Here is a 23,503-nt window from a genome sequence, read left to right as displayed (position 1 = left end):
AGCATCCTGAGGACAGCCTGCTTGCTTAGGGAGATCAGGGCTTAACCCTAGTGCTTCTAGAGAGGTGGCAGAGGGTGTCTGTTGTCATTCTGCTACCAGGGGTTGATTTGAGCCCAGCCAGAGCGAGCAGAGCCCCAAGAGGATCATGGAATGAGCCCAGAAAGGGGCTGAGTGGGGTTTAGATATCGCCATGGGAAAAGGGGGGCTCACCACAGCACTGAGCCCTCACAAACAGCCTGAGCACCACCCTAAACCCAGGAGGGCTCCATCCCCACCTCACTTCAGGGCAATGCCTCACCAGTGCAACCAGGCTGATTGCAACATGGAAAAGAGCACTGCTGCATTAGCCAATTAATCAGTTCTGCTTTGCAGGGCAGCTTAATTTTGCCTGGCAAAGCGCAGACCCCACGAGGGATGCAGGATGGAGGCAGGGCAGGCAGGTGTGCATCCTGGGCATCCTCCTTCCCAGCCCTTCATGCCACCAAGGGCAGCCGGCTTCGTGCAGGGATGTGCTGCTCCAGGCACTGTCTATCTGCAGGGAAGGGGCAGTGCACAGTCAAAGGAATGTCTGGGGTCTCTCCCCTCCAGCTGTGCCAGCGGGCTGCCAGCTGTGCAAGTCTGCTGTCCCCACGCGGCTCCCCAGGGACCCCAGCATGGCAGCGTGGTGGCAGGAGGGTGGCAGAGCCTCCCATCCCCTAAGGAAGAGCACAGGCATCCGGATAACAGCTTTATATGGGAGGGATGTGGGGACTCCCCCAGATACACACAGAGGAATAATTACGAGTTAAATAGGATCCAAACACACATAAGTTAAAGGGGGGGGCAGGTGCCCTGCAGCCCCCACTGCTCCACCCGGGCACAGTCTGTGTCTGCCAGCAGAGAGACCCCCGACACGGCAGCCCAGCCCCTCTCCCGGGCTGGCTCCATCCGCCTTTCACAACACAGAGCCAATCTTCCTCTCCGTGGCACCCATCTCGTCCTCCTCTTCTTCTTCCTCCTCGCCCCCCGAGCAGGAGGAGTCCGGGCCGTAGCCCAGCTCGGCGGTACTGTGGTGCAGGAAGCCTGAGCCGGGGCTGCGCCCCATGAACTCGGGGCTTTCGGCAGCTTGTCCCCGGGGCTCGCCGGGCAGCAGCTTCTCGCAGGCTTTGCTGAGCCCTCGTTGCTTCTCGGCCTCTGCCTGAGCCCCCTGCTCCTTGGCTTTGCGGCTCCGTTTCCACTTCATGCGGCGGTTCTGGAACCAGATCTTCACCTGCCGAGGGAGAGCCCCCAGGGGAGAATGTGTCCCCCTGCCCCATCCTGTCCCCACTCACCCCCTCGACCTCCCTGCATGGAGGGCCCCTCAAAGCCTCTTTATTCTGGGGCATCCCGTGGTGCTGCGGGTCTGTGAGGAGGCTGAGTATGTCACAGGGAGAGGAGTACCCGGGGGGCTGCTCCCTTCCCCCTGCCCAGCCTCTGCAGGGTGGGGGTCAGGGACAGAGGGGACCAGCAATCCCCGAGGATGCCCAAGGACATGCACGGGGACATTAAAGGAGGAGTTTTAGCCCCACAGAAAGCCCCCTCTCAGTGTAGGAAGGGGTGGGAAGGCTCTGAAATCTAAGTTGGGGGTGGTGGGTAAAAAGAGGAGCAGTATTTGGGGGGGGCCCTTCACAAGAGGAAAGCCTGGAGCCCATCAGGCAGGTCTCTGCAGAAGATGCCCTGGGAAGGGGTGCTGATGAGGGCAGTGGGGTGCGGGGCTGATGGCAGGCAAGTGAGGGGCATCAGCACTGCCCATGACCTTGACTTCCCACCCCGCAGCGCAGCCCCCACCTCCCTGGCAGCTAGCCGGTGCCATCCTCCATCCCCCCCAGGACCAAGGTACCTGCGTCTCGGTGAGCATCAGTGATGTGGCCACCTCAAAGCGCTTGGGTCTGGACAGGTACTTGTTGAGCTTGAACTGGTTCTCCAGCTCCAGGAGCTGCTGGCTGGTGAAGGCTGTGCGGGGTCGACGGCACTTCCCCATCAAGCCAGACTGCGGGGCGGCTGTGGGGCAGACAGCGGGCAGGGGTCAGGGGACAGCGGGGCTGGGGGCTGCAGGGGACATCCCCTCGGCAAGCCCGGGATGAGGAGGAAGGCGAGTGTCTCTTCTATCATCTCCCGCCCCAATAATGGCTTTATTGCCTGGCTGATAGGAACCAGGGAGATACGTTATCAGGCCTCGGTGTGCAACTAGGATCAGTCCTGTGACTGAAATTAAACCTCCTTTTTTATTGCCAGGCCACGCAGGTGGCTGCTCAACTGCCAGGGGCTGCGGCAGCAGGGTTGCCGGCGAGCCCCGCTATCTTGCCCGCAGCCCTTGAAGGCAGCGCGACGCTGAATCAGGAGGCAGCGGGAACAAAGGGGCCTTTGAGAGTCCAGCGTAGGGTGGCTGCCGCGCCGTGTTTGATCCCTGCTTATCTCCTCTCCGCTGGCTTTATTGTCCCCCCGGGGTTCAGCTTTTACTGCTTCTCCCAGCACCACAACGGCAATCAAACCCAGAGGTTTGCAGCTGGGAGTAAACTGCTGGAGTGGCGGGGGGGGGGCATTAACGGGAAAGGTCCTTGGCATGTTCCCGCTGCCATATCTTGGGGGGCGAGACAGACCATCGTGGCCCCAGAGACGTGCCCTGCTTGGCAAGGGTCGCTCCAGCTCGCCCTCTTTGCAGAGCATGGGGCATCATCCACGTTATCTCCCTCAGATTCCAGCTTTGATCCCGACCTGCCCATCTCCCGAGGTGTCCACCGAGCCCTTCACAAACACAGCGGTGACGCATGAGGCAGGAATTTATGAAGGGGGCATTAACTGATCGAGATCCGGGTTTGATCCCAAGTACCTGGATGCTGGGTGGGACGGGTCAAACAGGCAGAGCCCAGGCTGGGCTGGGGCTCTGCAAACTCCTCGTGCAAGCAGGAATGGACACGACCCCTCCTGTGCCCTCAGCCCCACCGTGGCAGGAGAGACAGCCCGTGGGACCCACCTTGCAGCCACTGGCCGGTTAAACTAGGGACTGAATAGAGGCACGCTGTGCCGATGGCTCTGACACACACACGGTGCGTTATTTTGCACACAAAACATATTCAAGGCTAAAACCAAATGAGAGGCTCAAAGGATTGACAGGACAAATATGAATGTCAGATGAAAGATGGCTCAGCCCTCCAGAGCTCGGCCACGGTCTCAGCTCTGCCTGGCTGTGGATGCTCTGGCTGTACAAATCCTCGGCAGAGATGTGGGATCAAATGGACCTAGGAAGGCTCCTTTCTGCTAAAGGAAAGGAGGTGCCATGGGGACCAGCATCTGCAGGGCTGGGGCAGCCCAAGCTAAAACCCCTTGCAGCTCCTTGGGGGTGAAGACCAGAAATGCATCAGAAAGAACTGGAGGGGAAATTCATTCAGTGAATGTTGGTGGGGAGCACAACACAAAGCAGCTCCAGGCAGCGTCCGGCAGCCCGAGGGCTCCAGCACCCAGCAAGCCCCATTTGTTGCCAGAGACAGGAGGGTGCACTGCGGCACCCAGTGCCTCAGTCCCTCCCTGAAGTGGGGGCTGCACCGTGTGGGCTGGCTGTACTGGGTCAGAGAAGGGTCCCTCTGAGCAGGTCCTCTTTCTGGGCATGGTCTGCAGAGGATGCTTTGGGGAAAGAGAAGGGAAGAGGGTGTGCCCACATCCCTGTATCCAGTAATCCGGGACTTCTGTGCTTTCTGGAGCTGGAGGTTGTTTTGCCAGGGGTGAAGTCTTATGAGGAGCGGCTGAGGGAACTGGGGTTGTTTAGCCTGGAGAAAAGGAGGCTGAGGGGAGACCTTATCGCTCTCCACAACTACCTGACAGGAGGGTGTAGAGAGGTGGGGGTCGGTCTCTTCTCCCAGGTAACAAGTGATAGGACAAGAGGAAATGGCCTCAAGTTGCACCAGGGGAGGTTTAGACTGGATATTAGGAAATTTTACTTCCCTGAAAGGGTTATCAAGCATTGGCACAGGCTGCCCAGGGAAGTGGTTGAGTCGCCATCCCTGCAGGTGTTTAAAAGACGTTTGGATGGGGTGCTTAGGGACATGGTGTAGTGGTGGACTTCGTGTTAGGTTTACGGTTGGACTTGATGATCTTAAAGGTCTTTTCCAACCCATACAATTCTGTGATTCTGTGAAGAAACACCATATTCCCAGCCTGAATTCACCATGTCAAAGCAGAGAGCCCAGGTCTCAGCTCCTAGGGCACCGCATCCCGGCTCCGGGGAGCACAGAAATCCTTCAGACCACCCCAAAAGGCTCCTCTGTGCCTCCTCCTACAAGGCCAGATGTGGCCAGACTAAAAACAGATGTGGGAAGGGTGGAGGCACAGAAGTAAGTCTCAACCCCAAAAGCAGGGGGAGTTCAGTCTGTCCAGCTTCAGAGGAGACTGGGAGGCAGCTTGCTTTAACAACACCCCTCCAAGAGTCTCACTCTTCCCCAGGTAAGATGCTGAGGACTGCTTGGTTTAGCAGGGAAAAGAAGAACAGAAAGTTTGCCCAAAAGCCAAATAAACCCGGAGGGCATATATCCCAAATAACTGCCAATGCAGGGATATACTGTGCTCCAACCGCTGGAGCACAGTCCCTCTGCCAGCCCCAGGTTCTCCATCTCAGTGTCTCCAATTCAGGCTCAGTGCAGCGGTGTCCATTACAAAGCTTGTACAGACCCTGGCTTCCCTGGAAATGCACCCTGCCTCCTGCCCCAGTGCTGACAGAAAAACCAACCCTCAAACCCCTCTGAGGTGTTGTCATACAGTTCAAGCCAGCACCAGTCCAAAGCTCAGCCTCCAGAGCTATGGCTGGCCACCTAACCTGTCACCTCCTCTGACAATACACCCTTCAGCAGCTACTATTATCCATCAGCACTGCACCCCATGGTGACTTGTTCAAGATTCAGCCTGCAGACGAGATGGGGCAAGCCCAAACCAACACAGCTTTAAGGTCCACCTGACCTTCACCCACCACAGCAGCAGCTCAGCGTGGACCTGAACCACCAACATCTCTGGCCTCAGACCAGAAGGGTCAGCTTCCCTGAAGGGCTGTGTCTCCTTTGTGTGGCGATAGTATGGAGGAAGAGGGTCTGCAGTTTCTGACTGGAGAAGGAGCAAAGTGAGGAGGAGGAAGTGGAGTGTTAAGGTATGAGGTAGGTTCCAGTTTCCCTTGCAAAGAGAAAACGATGTCTTGTGGCTGCTGGCAGCTCCAGCCTGTCCTGCCAGTGTGCTTGGTGGAGTCCTGTCCTCCCCTGTCCTGTGGCAGGCCGTCACATGGACATGGACAGCATCCTCCCAAGGGATGCAGAGGGAGCACCCCCCAGGGCTTGCCTCCCCCAGTCCCTGCCAGCTGAGCTATGAACCCATCTCCATCACAACCACCATCCCACAGAAAGAATAACCCTTCAGGAAGGGTCTCCCCCTTATCCAGCTCCTACCAGAAGACCAGCGACTGCCTCAGCATCACACCTTTGCTTGCCAAAGGATTTCCTATCTGCCCAGCCATCTCCTCCAGTACTACATCAAGGATCAGAGCTCGTCTTAATATCCCTTCAGCCTGGCAGGGCTCGGACCCCCTGATGGGTGCCTGGCATTTGGCTGCAATATCAGTAAATAAATTGCTTGGCCTGGAGCCGGGAATGCCCTCCAAGTCTGAGGCCAGGAGCTCTACAAGGCAGCTGCCTCCTGGATAATTAGATAAAGCTTATAAAGAATTGTTGGTTTATTTGATACAGTTCCGTCTACTTGATAACAAGGGTAATCCTAGGTTGATATTAACCCACTTGGTTTTAATTTGGTTTGTTTAGCTATAGTTCACTTAGCTTTGTGAGCTAGCAGATAAAGGAGAGGAAATTAGCACCCTGTCTGCTTTGGAGGTGTTTCCCCAGATGTCAGGGCTGGGAGGGGGAGAGGTGGTCTCACTGGCATCAGGACCGTCACCAGAGGCTTCTCCTGGCCTGCTGGCAGCCCTAACTGTTGTCTGTGGAGCAGCATGTGTAAGGACACTTGCTACCTCTGCTAGCCCCTTGCTTGCTCCACCATTGACCCCTGATTGCTGCTTGCCAGCTGTTTTCCAGCCTGTGTTTCCTGCTGACCCCAGACCACTGCGCACCTGGAGAGCCTTGGAAGGCGTTGCTTTTTGAAACAGTTTGATATGACGTGTCTTGCCCGCTCTCCTAGCCCGGCACAGCCTGTCAGCCAGCTCTCCACCGCTGCAGGCAAGATCTGGCCTGGGCTCCAAGCCATCAAGGTGGTGAATGGGTGATGCAGACAAGCAGTGTCCCAGGAAAGCCATCTGAACACCAGGTGCCCAGCGGGGATTCCTTCGCTCTTCCAGAGAGCCTTCCTGCATCTCCCGCCCTGCAGCTGTATGTCACTGCTCTCCGCTCCTACAACTCTCCTCTGTGGCAGGTCTTTGCGCTTGGCTCCCACTACTGCATTGCATTTCCACACTGCTAGCCAGGGCAAATAAATCACAGCTCCCAGAAATACTGATAGGCATGGCACCCTAGTGCCAAATGCTCCCCCTGTGTGGTTCAGGAGGTGCTCAAAGCCCTAGGGACCCAGGCTGGGAGCAGTGGAGCCCAGGCAGGCAGCATCCTGCTGGCTGCAGCGAGGGCATGCCTGCTCCTGCGCTCAGGCCTTCCCGCCCAGCCCTCTCACTCCGCATTGCAGCAGAGGCAGCCAGGCGCTGGCTGCGGCTCCGCAGAGGCAGCTAGCGAGGAAGGCACGGCACCTGCTTGCACCGCAGCAGGAGCACTTCTCCAAGCAACCCCAGCAGCCAAACCCAGGCCAGGTTCCTAAGGGTACCCACTGCCTCAGACCATCTCCCCAGCATCCTGCCTCCCCCATACGCGGGTGAGAGCAGGGCGAGCATGTGCAATGCATCCCCCTGGAGCTTGTGGCTTCAGTTCAGGGGCTGTCCCGCTCCTTCCCCCACCCTGACTATCCCCAGGAGACCACACTAGACTGTGCCTGCAGAACATCTCTACACAGGCAGCAAAAGAAGGAATTCATTATTTAGTCCTGGAATCTTCCATAAATAAATCACAAGGGTGAGCTCCCTCTGGGATGCCCCAGAACATGTCCTAGGAGGCTTTCAGATGCACCTTTCCCAAATATCTGCCCACTGGCACCTGGAGAGCTAAACATGACCAGCAGCATGGACACTTGTGCTCAGGCACTCTGGAAACTTGGTCTGTCTGTCTAGGCTGCATGTTGGGATAGGGCACCCAGGAACCACAGGCAGCCCAGGAGCCCCGTGCCAACAGCAGGAGGCTCCTGCCCAGCCCTCCACCCTCCTCACAAAAATGAGGAAGTGCTGGGCAAGCGGTATGTCCTAGGCAGGTGCCCCTGCATACCCATGCCACTGTCCCTGTCACCATGCCATGGCCAGCACACTGGGGCAATATGAGTCCAGGCACAGCCATAACGTGCAGCTGGGGCCAGTCCTGGTGACTACAGGGACAAGGCATGCTGCAAAGAGACCTGCTTTTGGAGCTTGCAGCGAGCCCACAAGAGGAAAGGCTGAGGACACACTTGAGAACCCAAACATTCCCAATGGACTGAAACAAGGATCTGAAAGTGGACGAGGAACAGGGTCTGATGACAGAGTCTACGTGGCAGTGAAAATAACAGAAGACAAGGACCAGGGAAGCAGGATCCCTGGGAGAACAACCGCGGAGAGGAGAATAGACCCCAAGCTGAGCTTAAGTCCCCAAGTCAGAAGTGATGTCCGTGGGGAGGTGCAGGCAGGTAGAGTCGCTGCAAACACACAAAGCTTCATCCTTCTGCTTCAGGGAGGCATCAGCTCAAGCTCTGCATCCAGCTTGGTCCCTGTGCTTTGAGACAGGGGGATATTTGGAAGAAAATCCTGAAAGCAGTCAGGATGGAAACCTGCCTCAGAGGAGATGGAAGCAGCCGGGCTGTGTAGTGGGGGAAGGAGAAGGCTGAAAGGGACTTACAGACCCTCCTCATGAGCAGACCAGGCAAGCAGAGAGTGGAGAGTGACTTGTGTTTGGCATGACAAATCTTGGGAGCAAACTGGAGCAAGAAAAGTTTCATAGCAGGAAAACTGCTGAAGTACTAAACCGGGGAGCCTGGGGAGAGACAATCCTCACTGCAAATGGCTTTCCAGAACTGGGAGCAAACACCTTTCATCGAGGATATGGATTGGGGCACTGATTTAAAAATCTACAGCTTTGGTGTTTTTTGCTGCATCCTTGTTACACCTCCATGTGTATCCTTTGCCTCTACCCTGCTTTGGGCTCTCCCAGGCCCAGTCCAGCAGATCTTGGGTCAATGACTGCTTTTCTTCCCCCTGAGCTACCCCAGGAACCCAGCCTAGTGCTTCCCACAAGACCCGTTGACATGCTGTTCCTGTGCATCCTAGCACAGCTCCTCCACAAGCTGTTCTCATGCCCACGATTTGGGGTTTGTCTCCTTTCAGCAGGGCTTTGGAGACAAACAGCTCTGGAGCGGATCCTGCACTTGAGAGGGATGGGGCCGATGCACAAATGCAAATTTGATGCAGAAATAGCTCTACATTATCGCAGCCAGAAGCTGCACTCAGGGCCACAGGGGCAGATGCAGTGGTGTGATCCCACTCCGGTGAAACACAACCCTGCATGACGCTACCTGGATGCTGAGATACACTGACAGACCCCGACCCCGCGAGGACAACGTGGCCTCTGCAGAGGAGCGGGAAGGTGTTTCACCACCCAACAAATAGAGATTTTTCTTTTCCTGCTCTTAATGACACGCTTGAAGACTGCACGCAGCCCGTAGCACTGGAGGCTTATTCTACACCCTTAGGTGCCACCACCACTTCACAGCTGGACCTATCCTGCAGTCCAGGGAGAGCCAGGGAAAGGGAGACAGCCCGGGGAAGGGAACAGCCTCTTTCCCTTCAACCTGCCCAGGTGTAATTTGAGGAGGGAGCAATGAATGGGATGTTTAATGTTAATTCTCCATTTTTGCACTATTATTCATCCAGCCAGTTTATTAATTAACTGACTTATCCAGCCTCTTTTTTTTTTTTTTTTGTAAATGGGCTCCCAGGTTATTCAGACACTAAACTCAGCTAATAAATCCAGATACTCTGCCAGGGGTTTATTAACAAGCCACTCTTGGTCTATTGCCCACTGGTCCCATCTTTGCGGCAACCAGACCTCCACTCACTCCAAGCATGGGGCAGGGTCCGGGTCACACTGCCAGGGGTGCCAGTCACAGCCCCCGGTGTGACAAGAGCCTCAAGTCGGCCCTTGCGCCGTCCGTGCCCTGCAGGACCCTCCCCACCCGTGGCCCAACATTGCAGTGCCGGATCCGGTGCCTGCCCGCAGCCCTGGCCGTGCGCACCGTGCAAGGGGCTGTGCACGGAGCCGGCAGCTTCCTCGCATGCCGAGAGGGACCGGGGCTGGGCTGGAGCCGAGCACGCTGCCCGGCTGCCCGGTTCCCGCAGCTCCCGCCGGCACCGGGCTCACCAGCCCCGCGGAGCCGGCTCCTCGCCCCCCAGGAGCCGAGCGCGGCGGCGGGCAAGGACCCGGAGCCCCGTCCCTTCCCCGGCCCCGCATCCCTCCGTGCCCCAGCCCCAGCGGGCGGACCCGCCGCAGGGACCCAGGCGGGTTCGTTCCCAACCGCACCGGGCGGCATACATTCGTTTCCCGGTGCCGGTTCCCGTCGCCGCTTCTTTATTTTCGTTTCCTTCCCGCCGCGGCGGAGCCCAACGAGCCCGCGGCGGCCGTGAGGGGCCGGCAGCTGCGGCCGGCCCGGCCCGGGAGCGGCTCTGCTCCGCCGGCACTGGGGTGGGCAGTGCCCCTCGGGGCCGTCCCGCAGCACCGGGCCGGCGTAGGACGAAACTTTGCCCTTCGGATCGGGTTCCGGGGCCCCGCAGCCCTCGGAGGTCTCCGGAGCGCGGGTCTTGCCTCTCCCGCCAATGGGACCCCCAGACCTGCCCTGGCTGGGGAGTGCGTCTGGGAGCAGCCAGGGCCCCGCACTGGGGTCAGCCCCGAGGGCTCGCCGCCCCCGCCGGGCTCCCGACCCGAACCGCCGGGAAGCCGCGAAGGCACGGCCTCGGAGAGCCTCAGCCCCCCGTCCCCGAGAGGACCTGCACCCCGTTGTGCCGGCGGGGCTCCCCGGGGGCTGGAAGCGGCGAGAGTCGCGTCCCGCCCGACGGGAGGGTCGGTCCCCGGGTCACTCACCGTGGAAGTCGGAGAGCCTCGGCACCAGCATCCCGGCTCGGATCCAGTGCTCCAGCGGGAAGGAGCCGGCCACGGCCGCCTTCAGGTGCTCCGCGCCGGGCGGCGGCAGGTGGGGGATGCCGGTGTAGGCGAAAGCGGGGTGCTGGCCCCCCAGGGCCGGGAGCGGGTACACGGCGGGCGGGTAGAGGGCCGGCAGGGCGCCGAGCCCGGGGCCGGGGAGGTGCAGCAAGCCGGGCTTGGGGACGAAGCCGGCCGGGGCGAGGGGCGCGGCGGCCGGGGGCGCCCGCGGCGAGGGGGTGTCGGAGCGCCCGGCGGGGCCGGGGCTCGCCGCGGGGCTCCCGGGGCTCAGCCCCGGCGGGGAGGCGCTCCGCGCCGGCTCTTCAGCCAGGAGCGCCTCGATGCGGAAGTTTTGGGACTTCTCCATGGGCTTGTGCATGGCCCGGCCCCGTGCGGAGCCGCCGGGCCCCCCGACACCCCGCCGCTCCCCTGCCAGGGCACAGCCCGGCCGGGCAGCCCCGGGCCAGCGCCGGCACCGGCGGGCATCCACCCGCGGGGCCCCGCCGCGCCGCGCTCCGCGGGGCTGCCCTCGGGGGCAGCCCTCCTCTGCGCTCCTCCTCCCGGGCACTCGCTCGCCCGCCGGCACCGGGGGGGTTTTAACCCCCCCTCCACCTGCCCCAGCTCCCCATTGGCTCCGCGCCGGCCCCCCGCCCCGCCGGGCCGGCCTACCTCCCCGCGGGCCCCGGCCGGGCTCCCCGCCGGCCTCCCTCCTCCGGCTTCCTCATCCCCCGGCCGCAGCAGCGGGGACGCTCCGGGGCCGCACCCGGACCGCTCTGCCCATTCCCCAGCCTCGCAACCCAGCCCGGCCCTGGTCTGCACCCCGGGGTTCCCCCAGCCTGCAGGACCTGCTGCCCAGGGCGCCGAGCCCATCGTCCTGATCCGGACCCAGCCTTGCTTTCCTTAGAGCCCCTCGGTGGGCGAAGCGGGCCTGCGGTTGCAGTGGCTGGAGGAGACCTGGAGAGACTAGATGGACTTTGGCACATGTAGGCGAAGCCCTGCTGGGCTCCAGTGCTGCCCAGGCTCTGCAGAGCCCCCAGGCACTTGGGGAGCACAGTCGCTCACTGGCAGGCTCCTCCACACCCCGTGCACCAGGGATCACCGGCAATGCCCAGCTGTGCCGTTTCCTGTTGCACCACTCTGGGCGAGGCAGATCAGTGGACCTGAGCTGGACACACACAGGGGCCATCACCCTCTATCACCCCTGTCTGTCCAAGATGGCTACAGGCAGATTGTTACTCATTTGCCCAGTCTTATCTTTCCCAGAAAAGACACAGCTTGAACAGTGGCACCAGGGAAGGGCAGAGAGGAAAGCCTTGGCTGGTCTGGGAGATGTGGGTGAGCAGGAGCAGAGCTGGCCCAGACCCCCTGACACTGGCCTTCAGGGAGAGGCAGAGTGTGTGCAAGTGCATCTGTGGTCTCTGGCATCAGGGGTCTGCATCTGTCTGTCTGTATCTGTCTGTCTGTCTCTGGGTGCCACCTTTTTGTGTCATGCTGACACAGCGAGACAAGCCTCTGCTTGTGTCTGACGATGGGTCCTGTTGTTTGGAAGGCAAGTGAGGGAGCCGCTATTGCCCTGCCTAAATATTATAATGGCTAAAGGGAGCTCCCATCCCTGTATTTCTTCCCCTTCAGCATTTCCAGCACTGCTGTATTCCCTGAGCAGGAGATGGGTCCACCCCCCTGTATCCCACAGAGGCTGCAAACAGATGCCCAGGAAGGAGAAAGGCAGGGGCATATGGGGCCTTCCTCAGCCTCCTGTGCTTCCTCTGCTCAGTAACCCCAGGGGCTTCTCTTCCCCGTGCCCATCCAGTCTGGTCTGGAGCCTGCTGAGCTCCCTGTACACACGTCACCCCACTGCAGGGAGCTCCAAAGGTCCCATGTGTGGGACAACTTCCTCCTTCTGTTGCCAGAGCCCAGCACCCACAAGCTTCACTGGGTGGCCCCAAATCCTTGTGTGGGAACAGATGCACAACAGCCCTGTTCCAGCTGCCTCCCTGGGAAGGAGGAGGGCAGGAATCAGCCCCATGGACAGCCCAGAGCTAGATTTGCTCAGAAGGGGATTTGGGGTGGATGTGACCCCACAGTAACACACCCTACTTGGACAGAGGGTACTGAAGGTGGAGGAGTGTCCCTTTCCACCCCCAGCACCCCTGTGCCTGCTACTATACCCTCTCTCCACCATCAGGGAGGCTGTAGGGCTCTCCCCTCCACCCCCAATCCATCTGCCTCTGCTTTCCTAAGACAGAAGCCAATGTCCCTGCCAAGCAAAAGGACCCCAAGCCCTTTCCCTCTCCCCCCATGTGAGTAGCCAGCCCTGCCAAGCAGCAGGCATGGGCAGGACAAGATTTAGGGAGGAATGGAGCAAACTGGCTCCCAAGCACAGGAAGAAAACTACAACAAGTATCCAGGGAACAGAGGGCACAGCAGAGGTAGGACAACTCTTCCTCTGCAGGTCAACAGCCTGCAATGGTGACAGCAGCAAGGGAGGAGCCACCGCTTCCTTATCTGAGTCCCCAGGACTGGCTCCAACAATTGCGATGGCTTGTTAGCTTTGCACAGGGAACATGCCTTGAGAGCCAGGGCAGAAATTGGGGCTGCTGCACTGGGGCACAACAGAGAAGTTGCCGCCTCAGTGACCACCATGGGGTGGCAGACAGGCAGGTAGCCAGCCCAGGAGAGCCTGGCTAACCCCTGCCAAGCCCTGAGACCATTTGTGGCTGTACCCACTGTAGCTCAGGCAGTAGGAGCAGGGCTTGAGTGAGGCTCGTTTTGGGGTCTGGTCACAGCACCAAGTCATAGCCTTACTGTCCTCATGGAAATCCTCTGCACTACCCAAGGAGGCTCTCCAAAGACAAGCAACTCCTCCAAGGATCAGCAGCCCAGGCTGGTGCCCAATTCACTGATCCCAGGGTGATGCGAGTACAAGCAGCCAAGCTGCAGCCTTTGAATTGCACAAGCAAGAAATCTTTGCAGACACCAGCCATAAAACCTGGGTGGAAGCACCCCAATAAAGAAATCTAGGAAAATCACCTGGAGGAGGGAGTTCCCTCCTCCAGGTGAGTCAAACCCAGACACTGGGACCCTGCAAGAGGGTTGTCCAGGGCTGGAGCAGCTGGCATGCAGCCCACGCCATGCAGGGGAGAGAGCCAGAGCCCAGGGCTGTGCACAGGAGAGCAGTGCCGGGTGGTGGCCAGCAGAAGGGGCGGGATGCAGGCAGTGATAGATGCCAGGGTGCTGATGAGTTCACAGTCTTCAGGGTCATTAATCAGATCAGAGCTGGATTAAGGTGTCCGAGGTCTGATTAGCTTCATTTCCCGCCTCAGGAAGGAGGGAACTCTCTTCCCCATCCATCAGGTCCTCTGGTGACAGCTCACCTGGTTGCTAACTAGATCTGAGGACTGTAATAAGTGAACATGACTGTGGCCTGGCCCCTTACCTCTGCCCAGCATCCTTCCTCCACAGGAGGGTCTCCACAGAGGATCTAAGGCAACCCCAAACATTAGCAACAGGTAGCAGACCTCAGGATATCAGCCAGAGACACAGCTCGTTCCCACGGCCTGGGGGTGCAGGGCACTATGGATGGGAGGTGCCCCAGGAAACCACCCCAGTTCAGGAGAAGGTGGAGTTTAAGGGGGGATGTTCCCAGCCAGCACCATATTGCTCCCAGTCCCCCCACAGCTCACCCTATGCTGTTACACCAGGGCATCCTCTGCTCACTGAGTGGCAGCAGAGCTTTCCCAAGGTGACCAGCTCTGTGAACCAGGCCGGCAAACACCACCTTGCTGCTGTGGAAGATCTTGGGCACATCCAGGGCAGATCTCCTGAGCCCCATGCAGAGCTAGATGGATCAGCTTGAAGCCCTGAACCAGCCAGGGTGCTTCTCCCGTCTCCACATCCCTTGCTGGCTCAAGCCCACCCCATCAACATCTCCATTTGTCCCCTGCCTGATGTACCTCATGTTGACTGTGCCCTAACGGTGCCTCCACACTTAGCCACTTAGTCTACTCCTGTCCAGCAAGTGCAGACCAGTGGGAAGTCCATGCTGCCCAGGCAGCAGCGAGGTTCCTCAGCTCCCTCACCTCTCTGGGAGGGCCCTGATCACAACATCCCTCGCTGGGCAATGGGCAGCACCAGAAGCATTCACACAGCCCAGGGCTTCCTGGGACTCTTTCATTTGCCCAGGCATTTTGAGGGGATTTTCTGGATATGCCTCAGCTGAATGCTCAGAGCCCAGTCTTTCTTTAGCCACCTGAAAGCAGCAGTCACTGCAGCATCTATGCGGGCGTACGTAAGCCCTGCAAAGCCCTTTATTGCTGACGTGAAGGTGCCCAGCTAGACAGCTGGAGCTCTCTTCACTGTGTCCATAGCTTCAAATGGATTGTCTCCATGCAACTTCCATCCATGCGAGGTCAAGCACCAGAAGTAAAACTAGAAGAGCAAACACCCACATGGCCACCAAAGACACCCAGCTCTGGTGCACACAAGTTTTCGGCATCTGTAGAGACCTACGACACTACCTACAGCAGTTCACATACTTCCCCACACTGTCGCCAGCAGTGCCTGAGCTCTCAGAAACAAGCCATGGGGGTCACAGGTAGTATTTGGGAGCACAGTTCAGTTTTACAGCCCCACCACTTCCTCAGTGTCACCTTGGAAAGCAACATAACATCCTTCAGCAAACCCAACTGCCCCAAGATCAAAGTCAAGGGTGCCGAGGAAAATCCATACCCTGATAAAAAATTACCGACTGGGACCAGACTTTCATTTTCCCAGGATCGAGTCCTTATCCCAAACATCAGATGAAGACATGACCCATGCTGGGGCTGTGTCTTGATTTCCACCTAACCTGTCATTTTGGCTGTTACTAGATGCACAGTTTAGCACCAGGTCCTTCTGGAGGGTTTGGGTCACCTCCTGCCTTCAGTCAATAGAAGTTACCCTTGAGACAGGGACTGGTGCAGGAACCCGTGTGCTTAGCCCATCCCAGAGAGGTGGCAGGCACCCTGGTTTCTGCCCAGGCTATAGATTTTAAGCCTTGAAAGAGCTCCCTGTCCCCAGGATGGCTGTACCAACTTGATAAGCATTAACTACTACCCAGGTCCCAGCCTCCAGAGCTTTCCATGTTCTGAAATTACTTCCCTGTAAGAGACCTACAGTGCAACAGCCTTGTTTAAAGCATGTCCCTGGAAGCAGTGGATCTTGCTGCTCTGGCCCTGGTGCCTCAGGTCATCTCGCAACTCTCTGAAGTCCCAAGCCAGCTCGTAGAGAAATACAGCCCAGAAGCATCACTGATGCTGGAGATGCAGGCTGTAAGCCTGCTTGCTGGTGTTTTCCCAGCCATTCCCCCATGAAAGGGGCTGTGGAAGTGTCCCACTCTCTTCCATGCTCTGCAGTCTCCAGCCCAGAGCAGGCCGAGCCCCTGGTGAGAAGCGCTGGGTGCAAGAGCCTCTGGTCTGCTCCAGTTTGGGGTGTCCCAGGTTTTGTGGGAGCCCTCACTACCGCCCACAGCTGGATGCTGCCCTTCCCCTTCCCCTCGCAGCACAGCCACCCGCTATCTCTGGAGTCTGGGAAGCCACAGGAGGCTGGTGGGGAAGGTAAATAAACTGCCAGCCCCATGGTGATTTGTGACTAAATGAACAGTTGAAGTCATCTGCGAGTGGCCCGGGCCCGTTAACCAACCAGATAATGGGTCTTAATCAGTCCTGCAGCAGCGGGAGCTGAGCCCAGCCTGCGTCAGACCTGGCACAGCCAGCCCTGGGGTCCCAGGCTGATTGGTGGCTGTCCCCTCTGCAGGAACACTGGCAGAGGCATCCACACCGCTGTCGTGGGAGCAGAGCGGCTGTCCGCAGAGCCCCACAGAAATGCTCTCAGGGCTCCTCATCTGTCTTTAGGGGTCTCCCCGTGCTCTGGTGATGACAGGAGACAAGTGCCAGGCAAGGTGCTGAAGCCAACTCCTTGCCTGCTTCCAGAGGTGCTGTGCTCAGTCACTGCCATGCCCTGTGCCTGCCTGCATTCCCTCCTGCATGGCTCTGCCTGCTCCTGGCCACCCCAGGGACTTCCGAGCCAGCCACAGGCTCCCAAGGGTTTCTTTATCCTGGCACATCAGCTGCTTGGTCCAACAGGCAGGGATCTGTCCTGGAAGGCAGAAGTCCCCATGGCTCCATTCTCCTGCCACCACACGGGCTTGGTGGGGTACACAGCTCCCCCTGCCCACCTTACCCAGCCTTCACACCTCCCTCCACACTGAGCCCCAGGTACCTGCCCCGAGCGAAGGGGTTAATAGGCAAAGCAAACACAGCTCAGTCCCTCCTAGACAGGCCTCCTGCAGGGATTTCTGAGCAGCTGTTTATTTAGCCAAGCAATTCCTCAAATAAGCAGCCCTATCTCTGATGGGACATGGCAAGGCTGAGCAGAAAAACACATTAACAGCTCCCATCCTGGAGCAGGGGGATGGCAAACTGGCACAGGAAGGCTTGCAGGGCAGGGAAGGTGCCTGCCCGCAGCAGAAAGAGCCAGGGCAGCTCTGAAGGGTCTCACTTGATCCCAGCACGGCCCAGCACGGCCACTGCAAAGGGCTGGGGCACCAGCATCCTGCAGGACCAGGCCATACGGCTGCAGGGGACAGGTAGGGGATGCCCTAGGGCTCCCCTCTATTAGCTGTTGGCTCGGCTTCCTGGGATGCAGCGATGCACTACAGAGGTGCTCAGGCTTGGGGACAGACAGCTTGTCTCATTGTAAACACATGACTTGGAGAGACAGGGACACACAGTCAGCTCAGATCCGTTTCTTGCAAGGACCCAGGGTCTGACTGCTACATTTCCAGTCCCATTAGCCCCTGACCCCTTTCCTCTTAGATCCTGCAACACCATGAGCCCACAGCACCCACCCAGAGATCTCCATCCTACTGCCCTCAAAATGAGCTCTGGCAGCACCTGGACTCAGCCTCAATGTCTGTCCTCACCCCAGGCCTTGGCTTTTGGGGGAGATGCTAAACAGCCAGCACCCCCCACAGCCCAGCATCATTCAGGAAAGCAGGGAAGTGCCTAAACACACAGCATCCCTTCTGCTGCTTCCCCGTGCCCCTGCTCCCACAGCCCTTGCCCAGCACACTGCCCCAGCACATCATGTCCAGTGCCACATGTCCCTGGCACAGCCAGACTCTCCTCCTCCCACACCCCCACCACTGGGCACACCAGAGGATCCCCCAGCCCTGCTTTTTCCTGTCACCTCCAGGATCTTTTGATTTTGCTTCACTGGGTCTTGTCCCAAGGCCAGAGCTGCACACTGGGAGGGATGGGAGACAGGGCTGGGGACCAGTGCAGGGTGACCCCCCCAGTAGCACAGCCTCACCTCTTCCCTGTTAATGGCCTTTCCATGGAGTCAGCTCCTAACCTGCTCCCAGGGTGACTGGATAAATCAGCTGTTCCTCCCAGGACCTTGGGCTCTAATTAATGTCAGCTCATTAACGAGATAACGGCCATTTATTACCCTGTCTCCCTGGCTGCTGATTAACCCTTTCCCAAGGCAGGGGCAGGGGGTGCTGATGCCATGGGGCAGGGATGGTGGGAGTGGGTGATGTCTGTGCAGTGAGACCCAGGGACACCTCAATAAGGGGGGGACAGATGGACAGACAGGCAAGCAGGACTGCAGAAGGATTGAGCAAAGGATGGATGGGACAAGGGGGTTCAGGACGTTTGGGTTTTCTTCCTACTAGTATGGTAAGGGCTTGGTGGATTAAAGCCTTGAAGAGGCTGCCAAGACTCATGGTCTCCCCCTGGGTTGTCACCATGGCCTCCAGCACATCCCTGTGCTTCAGTGTCCCTGCCCCAGCCCACGGGGGAGATCGTGGCCGAGACCTAGAGCAAAGCACAAGACCTCTGCACACATCCCTGGCCCCAGCCCCTATTTTGAGGAGCTGCCACACAGTGCCACAGACAGTGGGAAGCCACCAGCATGTCGTGCCTCTAGAGGCAAAAGCAGCCCCAGCTCCATCTCCCCGGTGAACTGCCTACACCACAGAGCACTGGGGCAGGACGATCTGCCCTGGGGCAAGAGGGAGCCTTTGACTTGCCCTTGACCTGGGCCTGGGTGCGGAGGGCAGGAGCAAGGGGGCTCGGGCGGGCACGGTGCCACCGCCCGGCAGTCCAGCGCCAAGGCTGCGGGGGCTAATGCTCTCCGTACATCAATCACGCTGCTCGGCGGCTCCCTATTAGCGGGAGCAGCGGCTGGTTAATCAGGCTGAGGGCTTCGGCTCGTTAAGCTGACACCTCCGTTGCGAGAGTGAGACATGGGGGCACGCAAGGTGCCACTTATTTATTTTCTTCTTTCCCAGGGAATATATTAAACAAATTAAATTCCTGGAGTGTTGGGTCAGCACAGCCGGCTCCGCGCCTGTCCCAGCTCCACCTAGCTCAGCTGTGGGGAGGGGACTGTGCTCCCCAGCCTGCAGCAAGCCCCCCCCCCGGCACTGCTGCAGGGCCCCAGCCCTCCCCCGTGCCTCCCCAGCCCCTTGCAATAGGACACAGCCCCCTTATTTCCCTCCCTGGGCTGTGCTGCGACCGCGGCTGCTCGGCCGTGCTGAGTGTGGTTAGTGCATGGGCAGGAGATCTTGTGGGAAATGCAGACCATGATTTTGTACAGAAAGTCCCCTGGGAACCAGCCTGCTGTCCCTGAACAGACTTCCTCGGCCCTCAGGGAGGACAGCTGTGGGGCAGCCTTGGGTGCTTTCGGAGCAGCTTGTAATGCTCCCTGCTCCAGGGAGAGCCAGGGTCTGGTTTCAGCCATAGCACCAAGCCTTTTTCTTTGCACTCTGGTATTGGGGCTAGGGGCAGGTTGACACTGCAAGGTCCCTCCGCACGCAGGAGTGCTAGGAGGGAGTGCACTTACTTTCTGTAAAAATTGAGTCTCCATCACAGGGCTCCAGGAGCTGGGGAGTTAGAAGAAAACACTGCACATCCCAAGAACAGCTTTCACACCATGAGCATTAACATCACTGGCATTGGCCTCAAACTGTGCAGAGCTGTGAGAACAAGGGTCTTTGTTGAAGCATTCCCCTGCACTGGACCCTTTGCCTGCTTCAGCATCAGTCACCCCTTCAAAACCAAGTGCTGTCCCTGCTCAAACCCCCCGAGGGCTGGGATGCCATTTTCTCGCTGCTGGGCTGCTCTGCTCCACCCCAGCACCGGCTGCATTTCAGCCCTGCTCTAGGTCTGGTTAGGTGACAGGCACGGATGGAAAACTTGCTGCAAATTAGTCATTAGTCCCTGGAGTTGTTTATTTAATGACCATTTGCAACTCTTCCCTCCATTACCACCTTTCCCCTCCTCATTCTTCCAGCAAAGTCAGCGGCAGCCTGTCCCGCTCCGCTGTCCCACCCCACCCCATCCCATCTTGTCATCCCCATCCCTTCACACAGCCCGGTCCCTTCCACTCAACCTCAGTCCTTCAAGCGCCTCTTCATTTCAGGAATGGACCCACCTTTTGCTGGTGGAAGGGTGACTCCCTGGAGGTTAGTGAAGAATTAGAAATAATTTAATTTACCTCCCTGTTCGGGCGCTTTGATGAGCTGAAAGGCCCCTTGTCAGGCAACGAATCCATCTTCCTCCAGCCTTACATCAAATTTCATTCGCTAATTAGAAACTCCTGCCCCGGAGCGTGCTGCCCCCACCCCGGCCGCCCCTTCTCCCCACCAGCACCATTATGAAAATAAATCGTTCCATTAGCTGCATTGTTGTGGCTGTGGGGCCCAGTGCCGGGAGTTATTAGAGCAGGAAGGAGGGCGTTGGATTAAGACGAATGATTTATTAAGGAAAAGGACCCTTACTAAAGAAAAGATTCTTACTCGTCCCCTGCGTGTGAGTGCATACTCACACCCCCCCCGTCCCGTCCCGACGCCTGGGCACCCCAGAGCCACTCGTGGAAGGTCAGCGCCCGGTGGCTGCAGGTTTCCCCCGGGGCTGTATCCTGCTGGCTGCTCCTGCAGCGCTGGGAGCCCCCCGTCTTATCCTGGGACAATGGACAAGGTAGCAGCTGATGCCGGCTGCCAGACCCCCCACACGGTTCCCAGCCACCCCTGCCTGCTCCCCCCTTGTACGGAGGGTGGGGGACCCCCAGCCTCACCCCCAGCTCTGCCTGCCCTGCAGCAGGGACCCGCAGAGGGTGCTGGGTGGGTCCTTCTGGCCCGGGAGGGGATATGGGAAGGGAAAGGTAGGCTTTGGTGTGTTAGCTCCCTACCCCGTGCTGTGGGAGAGGGAGCTAGCGGTGTCCCTCCAGTGGGAGGGTTGGCAGGGCTCACCCTGGGTGTGGGGAGAGGGTGTCAGCCCCCTCTGTGGGTCCGGGGTGCTCTCTGCACATGGGAGATGTGGGGTGGACATGGCTGCAGAGGTGGGCACTGCCCTGGGGTGCCCGTGTCCTGTGGTCCTCACAGTGCCCATGCTGTCACCATGGGCCATGCACATGTCCCCTGACCTGTCCCCAGAGGGGACAGAGATCCGGGACACAGGGACACCTGGGTACTCCAGACACTGCCTGGGATATAAAGTGTCTGGGCTAGAAAGAAAGTAATTTGGGGGATTGGATGGCGATGCTGAGAGCTGGGGAGTGTCCAAGCCCAACCGGTGAGGTGGTGGGCATGTGTCTGTCCAGGGGATAAAGGTATGTGTAGGGGGTGGATGTGTGCATCTGTCTGTCCGTGTCCGTACAGGCACATCAGGCTGTGGTGTGACTCCCAGAGGCTGCTGCCTGCTAAAGCACCTCCACCCTGCCCGGGGGAAGCTGCCAAGCGCAGGCAGAGGGGCTCTGGGGAGGGGCAGGCAGCCCCTGCAATGGAGGGGGGCTCCCAATGCTGTCCCCACACGAGTGTCAAGGTTGAGAGAGGGGCAGGAGGTGGGGGGCGAGTGGCAGAGGGGGAGGTGGTGGAGGCGTTTAGGGCACGGATGGGGCACCACGCACCCTCCTGGGGCTCCGTGGCCCGGGGACCAGGGTGCTAGGACCCACCCAGTAGTGCTGCACAGAGCAGGGTCCTGCCCCTGTCCCCGGAGCAGCAGTGCTCTGAAAAGCCATTAAGCTAAATTAAGCTAATGCAAGTGAGAGTGAGAGGCTGGTACCAGCTCCCTCTGCGGGCACCTGCCGGCTGGCAGCGTGTGGGGCTGAGCCGGGCTGGGCAGCCTCTCCTGGGCTTTTTTTTTGGGGGGGCAGCTATGGGTCGGTCTGCCCTCGCTGGGAGGAGAATCCCCACAACCTGCTGTACTGACACCCGCAGGCCCAGATATTTCAGGGTGACCCCCCCCCTGCATCGCTGTCACAAGCCCAGGCCATGGGGACCTGGTTGGACCCAGAACTCCGGGATGATGGGGACAAACCGCCGCCTTGCCCTGGTCCACAGGGAAACCTTCCCCAAATCTTGGGTCTTCTCCAAGACCCAAACCTAAGTCCTGGAGTCCCGCAGGATCCCCACCCTGCTGTCGTCTCCTGCCCGTGCCGCTCAAAGGTGCAGTTCCCCACAAACAGGGGATGCTTTCGGGGTGCTCCGCTCCTACTCCCCGAGCCCCGACGCCCCCCCCCTCCTTTGCCGGGACCCCAGCACCCAGCGTGCCAGCCTGGGGCCGGGATCAGGCTTGGCTAGCGCTGCTACGGCAGAAGGCCACAGCGCAAGGGACAGACGGGAGAGGCGGGGACGGGGACAGCGTCCCCCCTTGTTAACAGCGCCGGACCCTGTAGCCTTTTCAAGGCTCTGAATAGGGGGTGGTACCTCTCCTCCCCTGAATTTGGGGCCGGGGGGGTGTTGGCGCTGGTTTAACACGCTCAGACAGGGCTGGAGGGAGCGGGGGGGGGACACGCTACCCCAGATGGGAGCATGTGGGGGGTTTCTCCTGCCGCCACATGCCCTTCCTCTCCCTCCCGCCCACCATTCACATGGTAATGAGGACAAATTGATGGAGAGACATCCATTGTGGTACCCTCCAGCCCGGCCCTTCTGCCGGCCACCCACCAGCATCCCCATCCATCACCACCCAGCCGGGACCCTGGTGGGACCCCCCGGCCCGGGACTGGCACCCTGGGAGATGGGGCTGCTTCAGGTGCCTACGAGCAGTGGGGCAGCCCCTAGGCAGCCCTGGCTCTCCTGGGGCAGAGTGACAAGAGAGGGGGGGACATCCAGGGAAGGAAGAGCCCCCCCATAAGTCCTGTCTCTCAGCTGGATGTCATTCTGTCCTCACCATCCTTGCCATGGGGCTTTATGGGGCTAGGGGGGAGTTAATGGGGCTTCAGAAAGACCCCAGAATCTTATTTATGGGTGTCCCTCCTTTCTCTCGCTGCCCTGGGGCCAGTCCAGATTCAGGACCCCCTCACTTTCCCTGCTTCAACCCCAAAGCAGCCCCCCAATACTCTGCAGCATCCTACTAATGGGCCAAAGAGCTGTTCCCCCATACTCACTGATACCCTAAAAACCTGGGCCTGGAGATGGGCTGCCCACAGCGTCACAGGGCACCCCAAAGAGCACATCCTCTCCCCATGCATCCATGCCTCCGGCTCCCCCCGCCGTGCCTGCGACGGCAGCCTGATTGAAATTTCACTCCATAAAGCGCTTCTCGAAAGCCTGACCCCGTGCCCCCCCCGGGGACCAATTTGTCCTTCTCTGTAATAAGAACCTAATTAAATTAGCTCAGCCGCCTCGCAGAGCCCTTAAATTAGCTGCGGTGATGAGGGCCCTCGCTGACAGCCTGCTGCCGAATTGCTCCGCACTCGCCATGCTGTGGGGTCCAGGGAAAGTCCTGGGGGGACCCCGCTCCCAGCCCCCCCTGGGCAGACCAGGGCAGGAGAGCTTGGAGATGGGGCAGGGGCTGTACAGAGGGGTGCGTGGGTGGGACAGGTATGGGGAGGCTGTGTGGGGTGCTGGCAGGTGGTCTTCCCTTCTGCTGGCATGGGGATGGGGTGGAGGGGGGGACAGGGCTGGCAAGGAGTGAGGAGGCAGAGCCAGCAGTGACTAGCACTAGTGTCACTGGAAACCCAGTGTACAGGGTAGGGCATCCATCTTCTCTGGGAGCACTGGGTTAGTGGGTGTTGTGGTGATGGAGATGGTGGGGAAGGGTGTCCCAGCATGGCTGGGCTCTGGGGCGATGGACCCAGACTGGGATGGAGAGGTGTCCCGTGCAGTTCCATGGTGGCTGTCCGTCCTACATCCTGCTCTCCTTGCCCCAGTTTCCAGGTGGCCCCAATGACAGCTTGGTCCCATGTAGGCTGGGTCA

At 59.2% G+C, this 23,503-nt stretch overlaps 2 protein-coding genes across 2 annotated transcripts in view; both read right to left on the bottom strand.

Moving 5' to 3' along the window:
• Positions 1-23,503, bottom strand: part of ABCB6 (ATP binding cassette subfamily B member 6 (LAN blood group)) — a 139,735-nt gene that overhangs the window by 8,910 nt on the left and 107,322 nt on the right. The window lies entirely within an intron of this gene.
• Positions 935-10,745, bottom strand: LOC142414682 (uncharacterized). The gene is given in 4 exon segments (XM_075512157.1): positions 935-1,249; positions 1,859-2,019; positions 10,203-10,706; positions 10,709-10,745. Coding segments are annotated over 4 exon segments (1,017 nt in total).

The sequence above is a fragment of the Mycteria americana genome, chromosome 9 (assembly GCF_035582795.1).
Source record: "Mycteria americana isolate JAX WOST 10 ecotype Jacksonville Zoo and Gardens chromosome 9, USCA_MyAme_1.0, whole genome shotgun sequence".
In the NCBI taxonomy this organism is placed as follows: Eukaryota; Metazoa; Chordata; class Aves; order Ciconiiformes; family Ciconiidae; genus Mycteria; species Mycteria americana.
The sequence above is the reverse complement of the archived record's forward strand: the minus strand, read 5'-3'. Positions and strand labels throughout refer to the sequence as shown.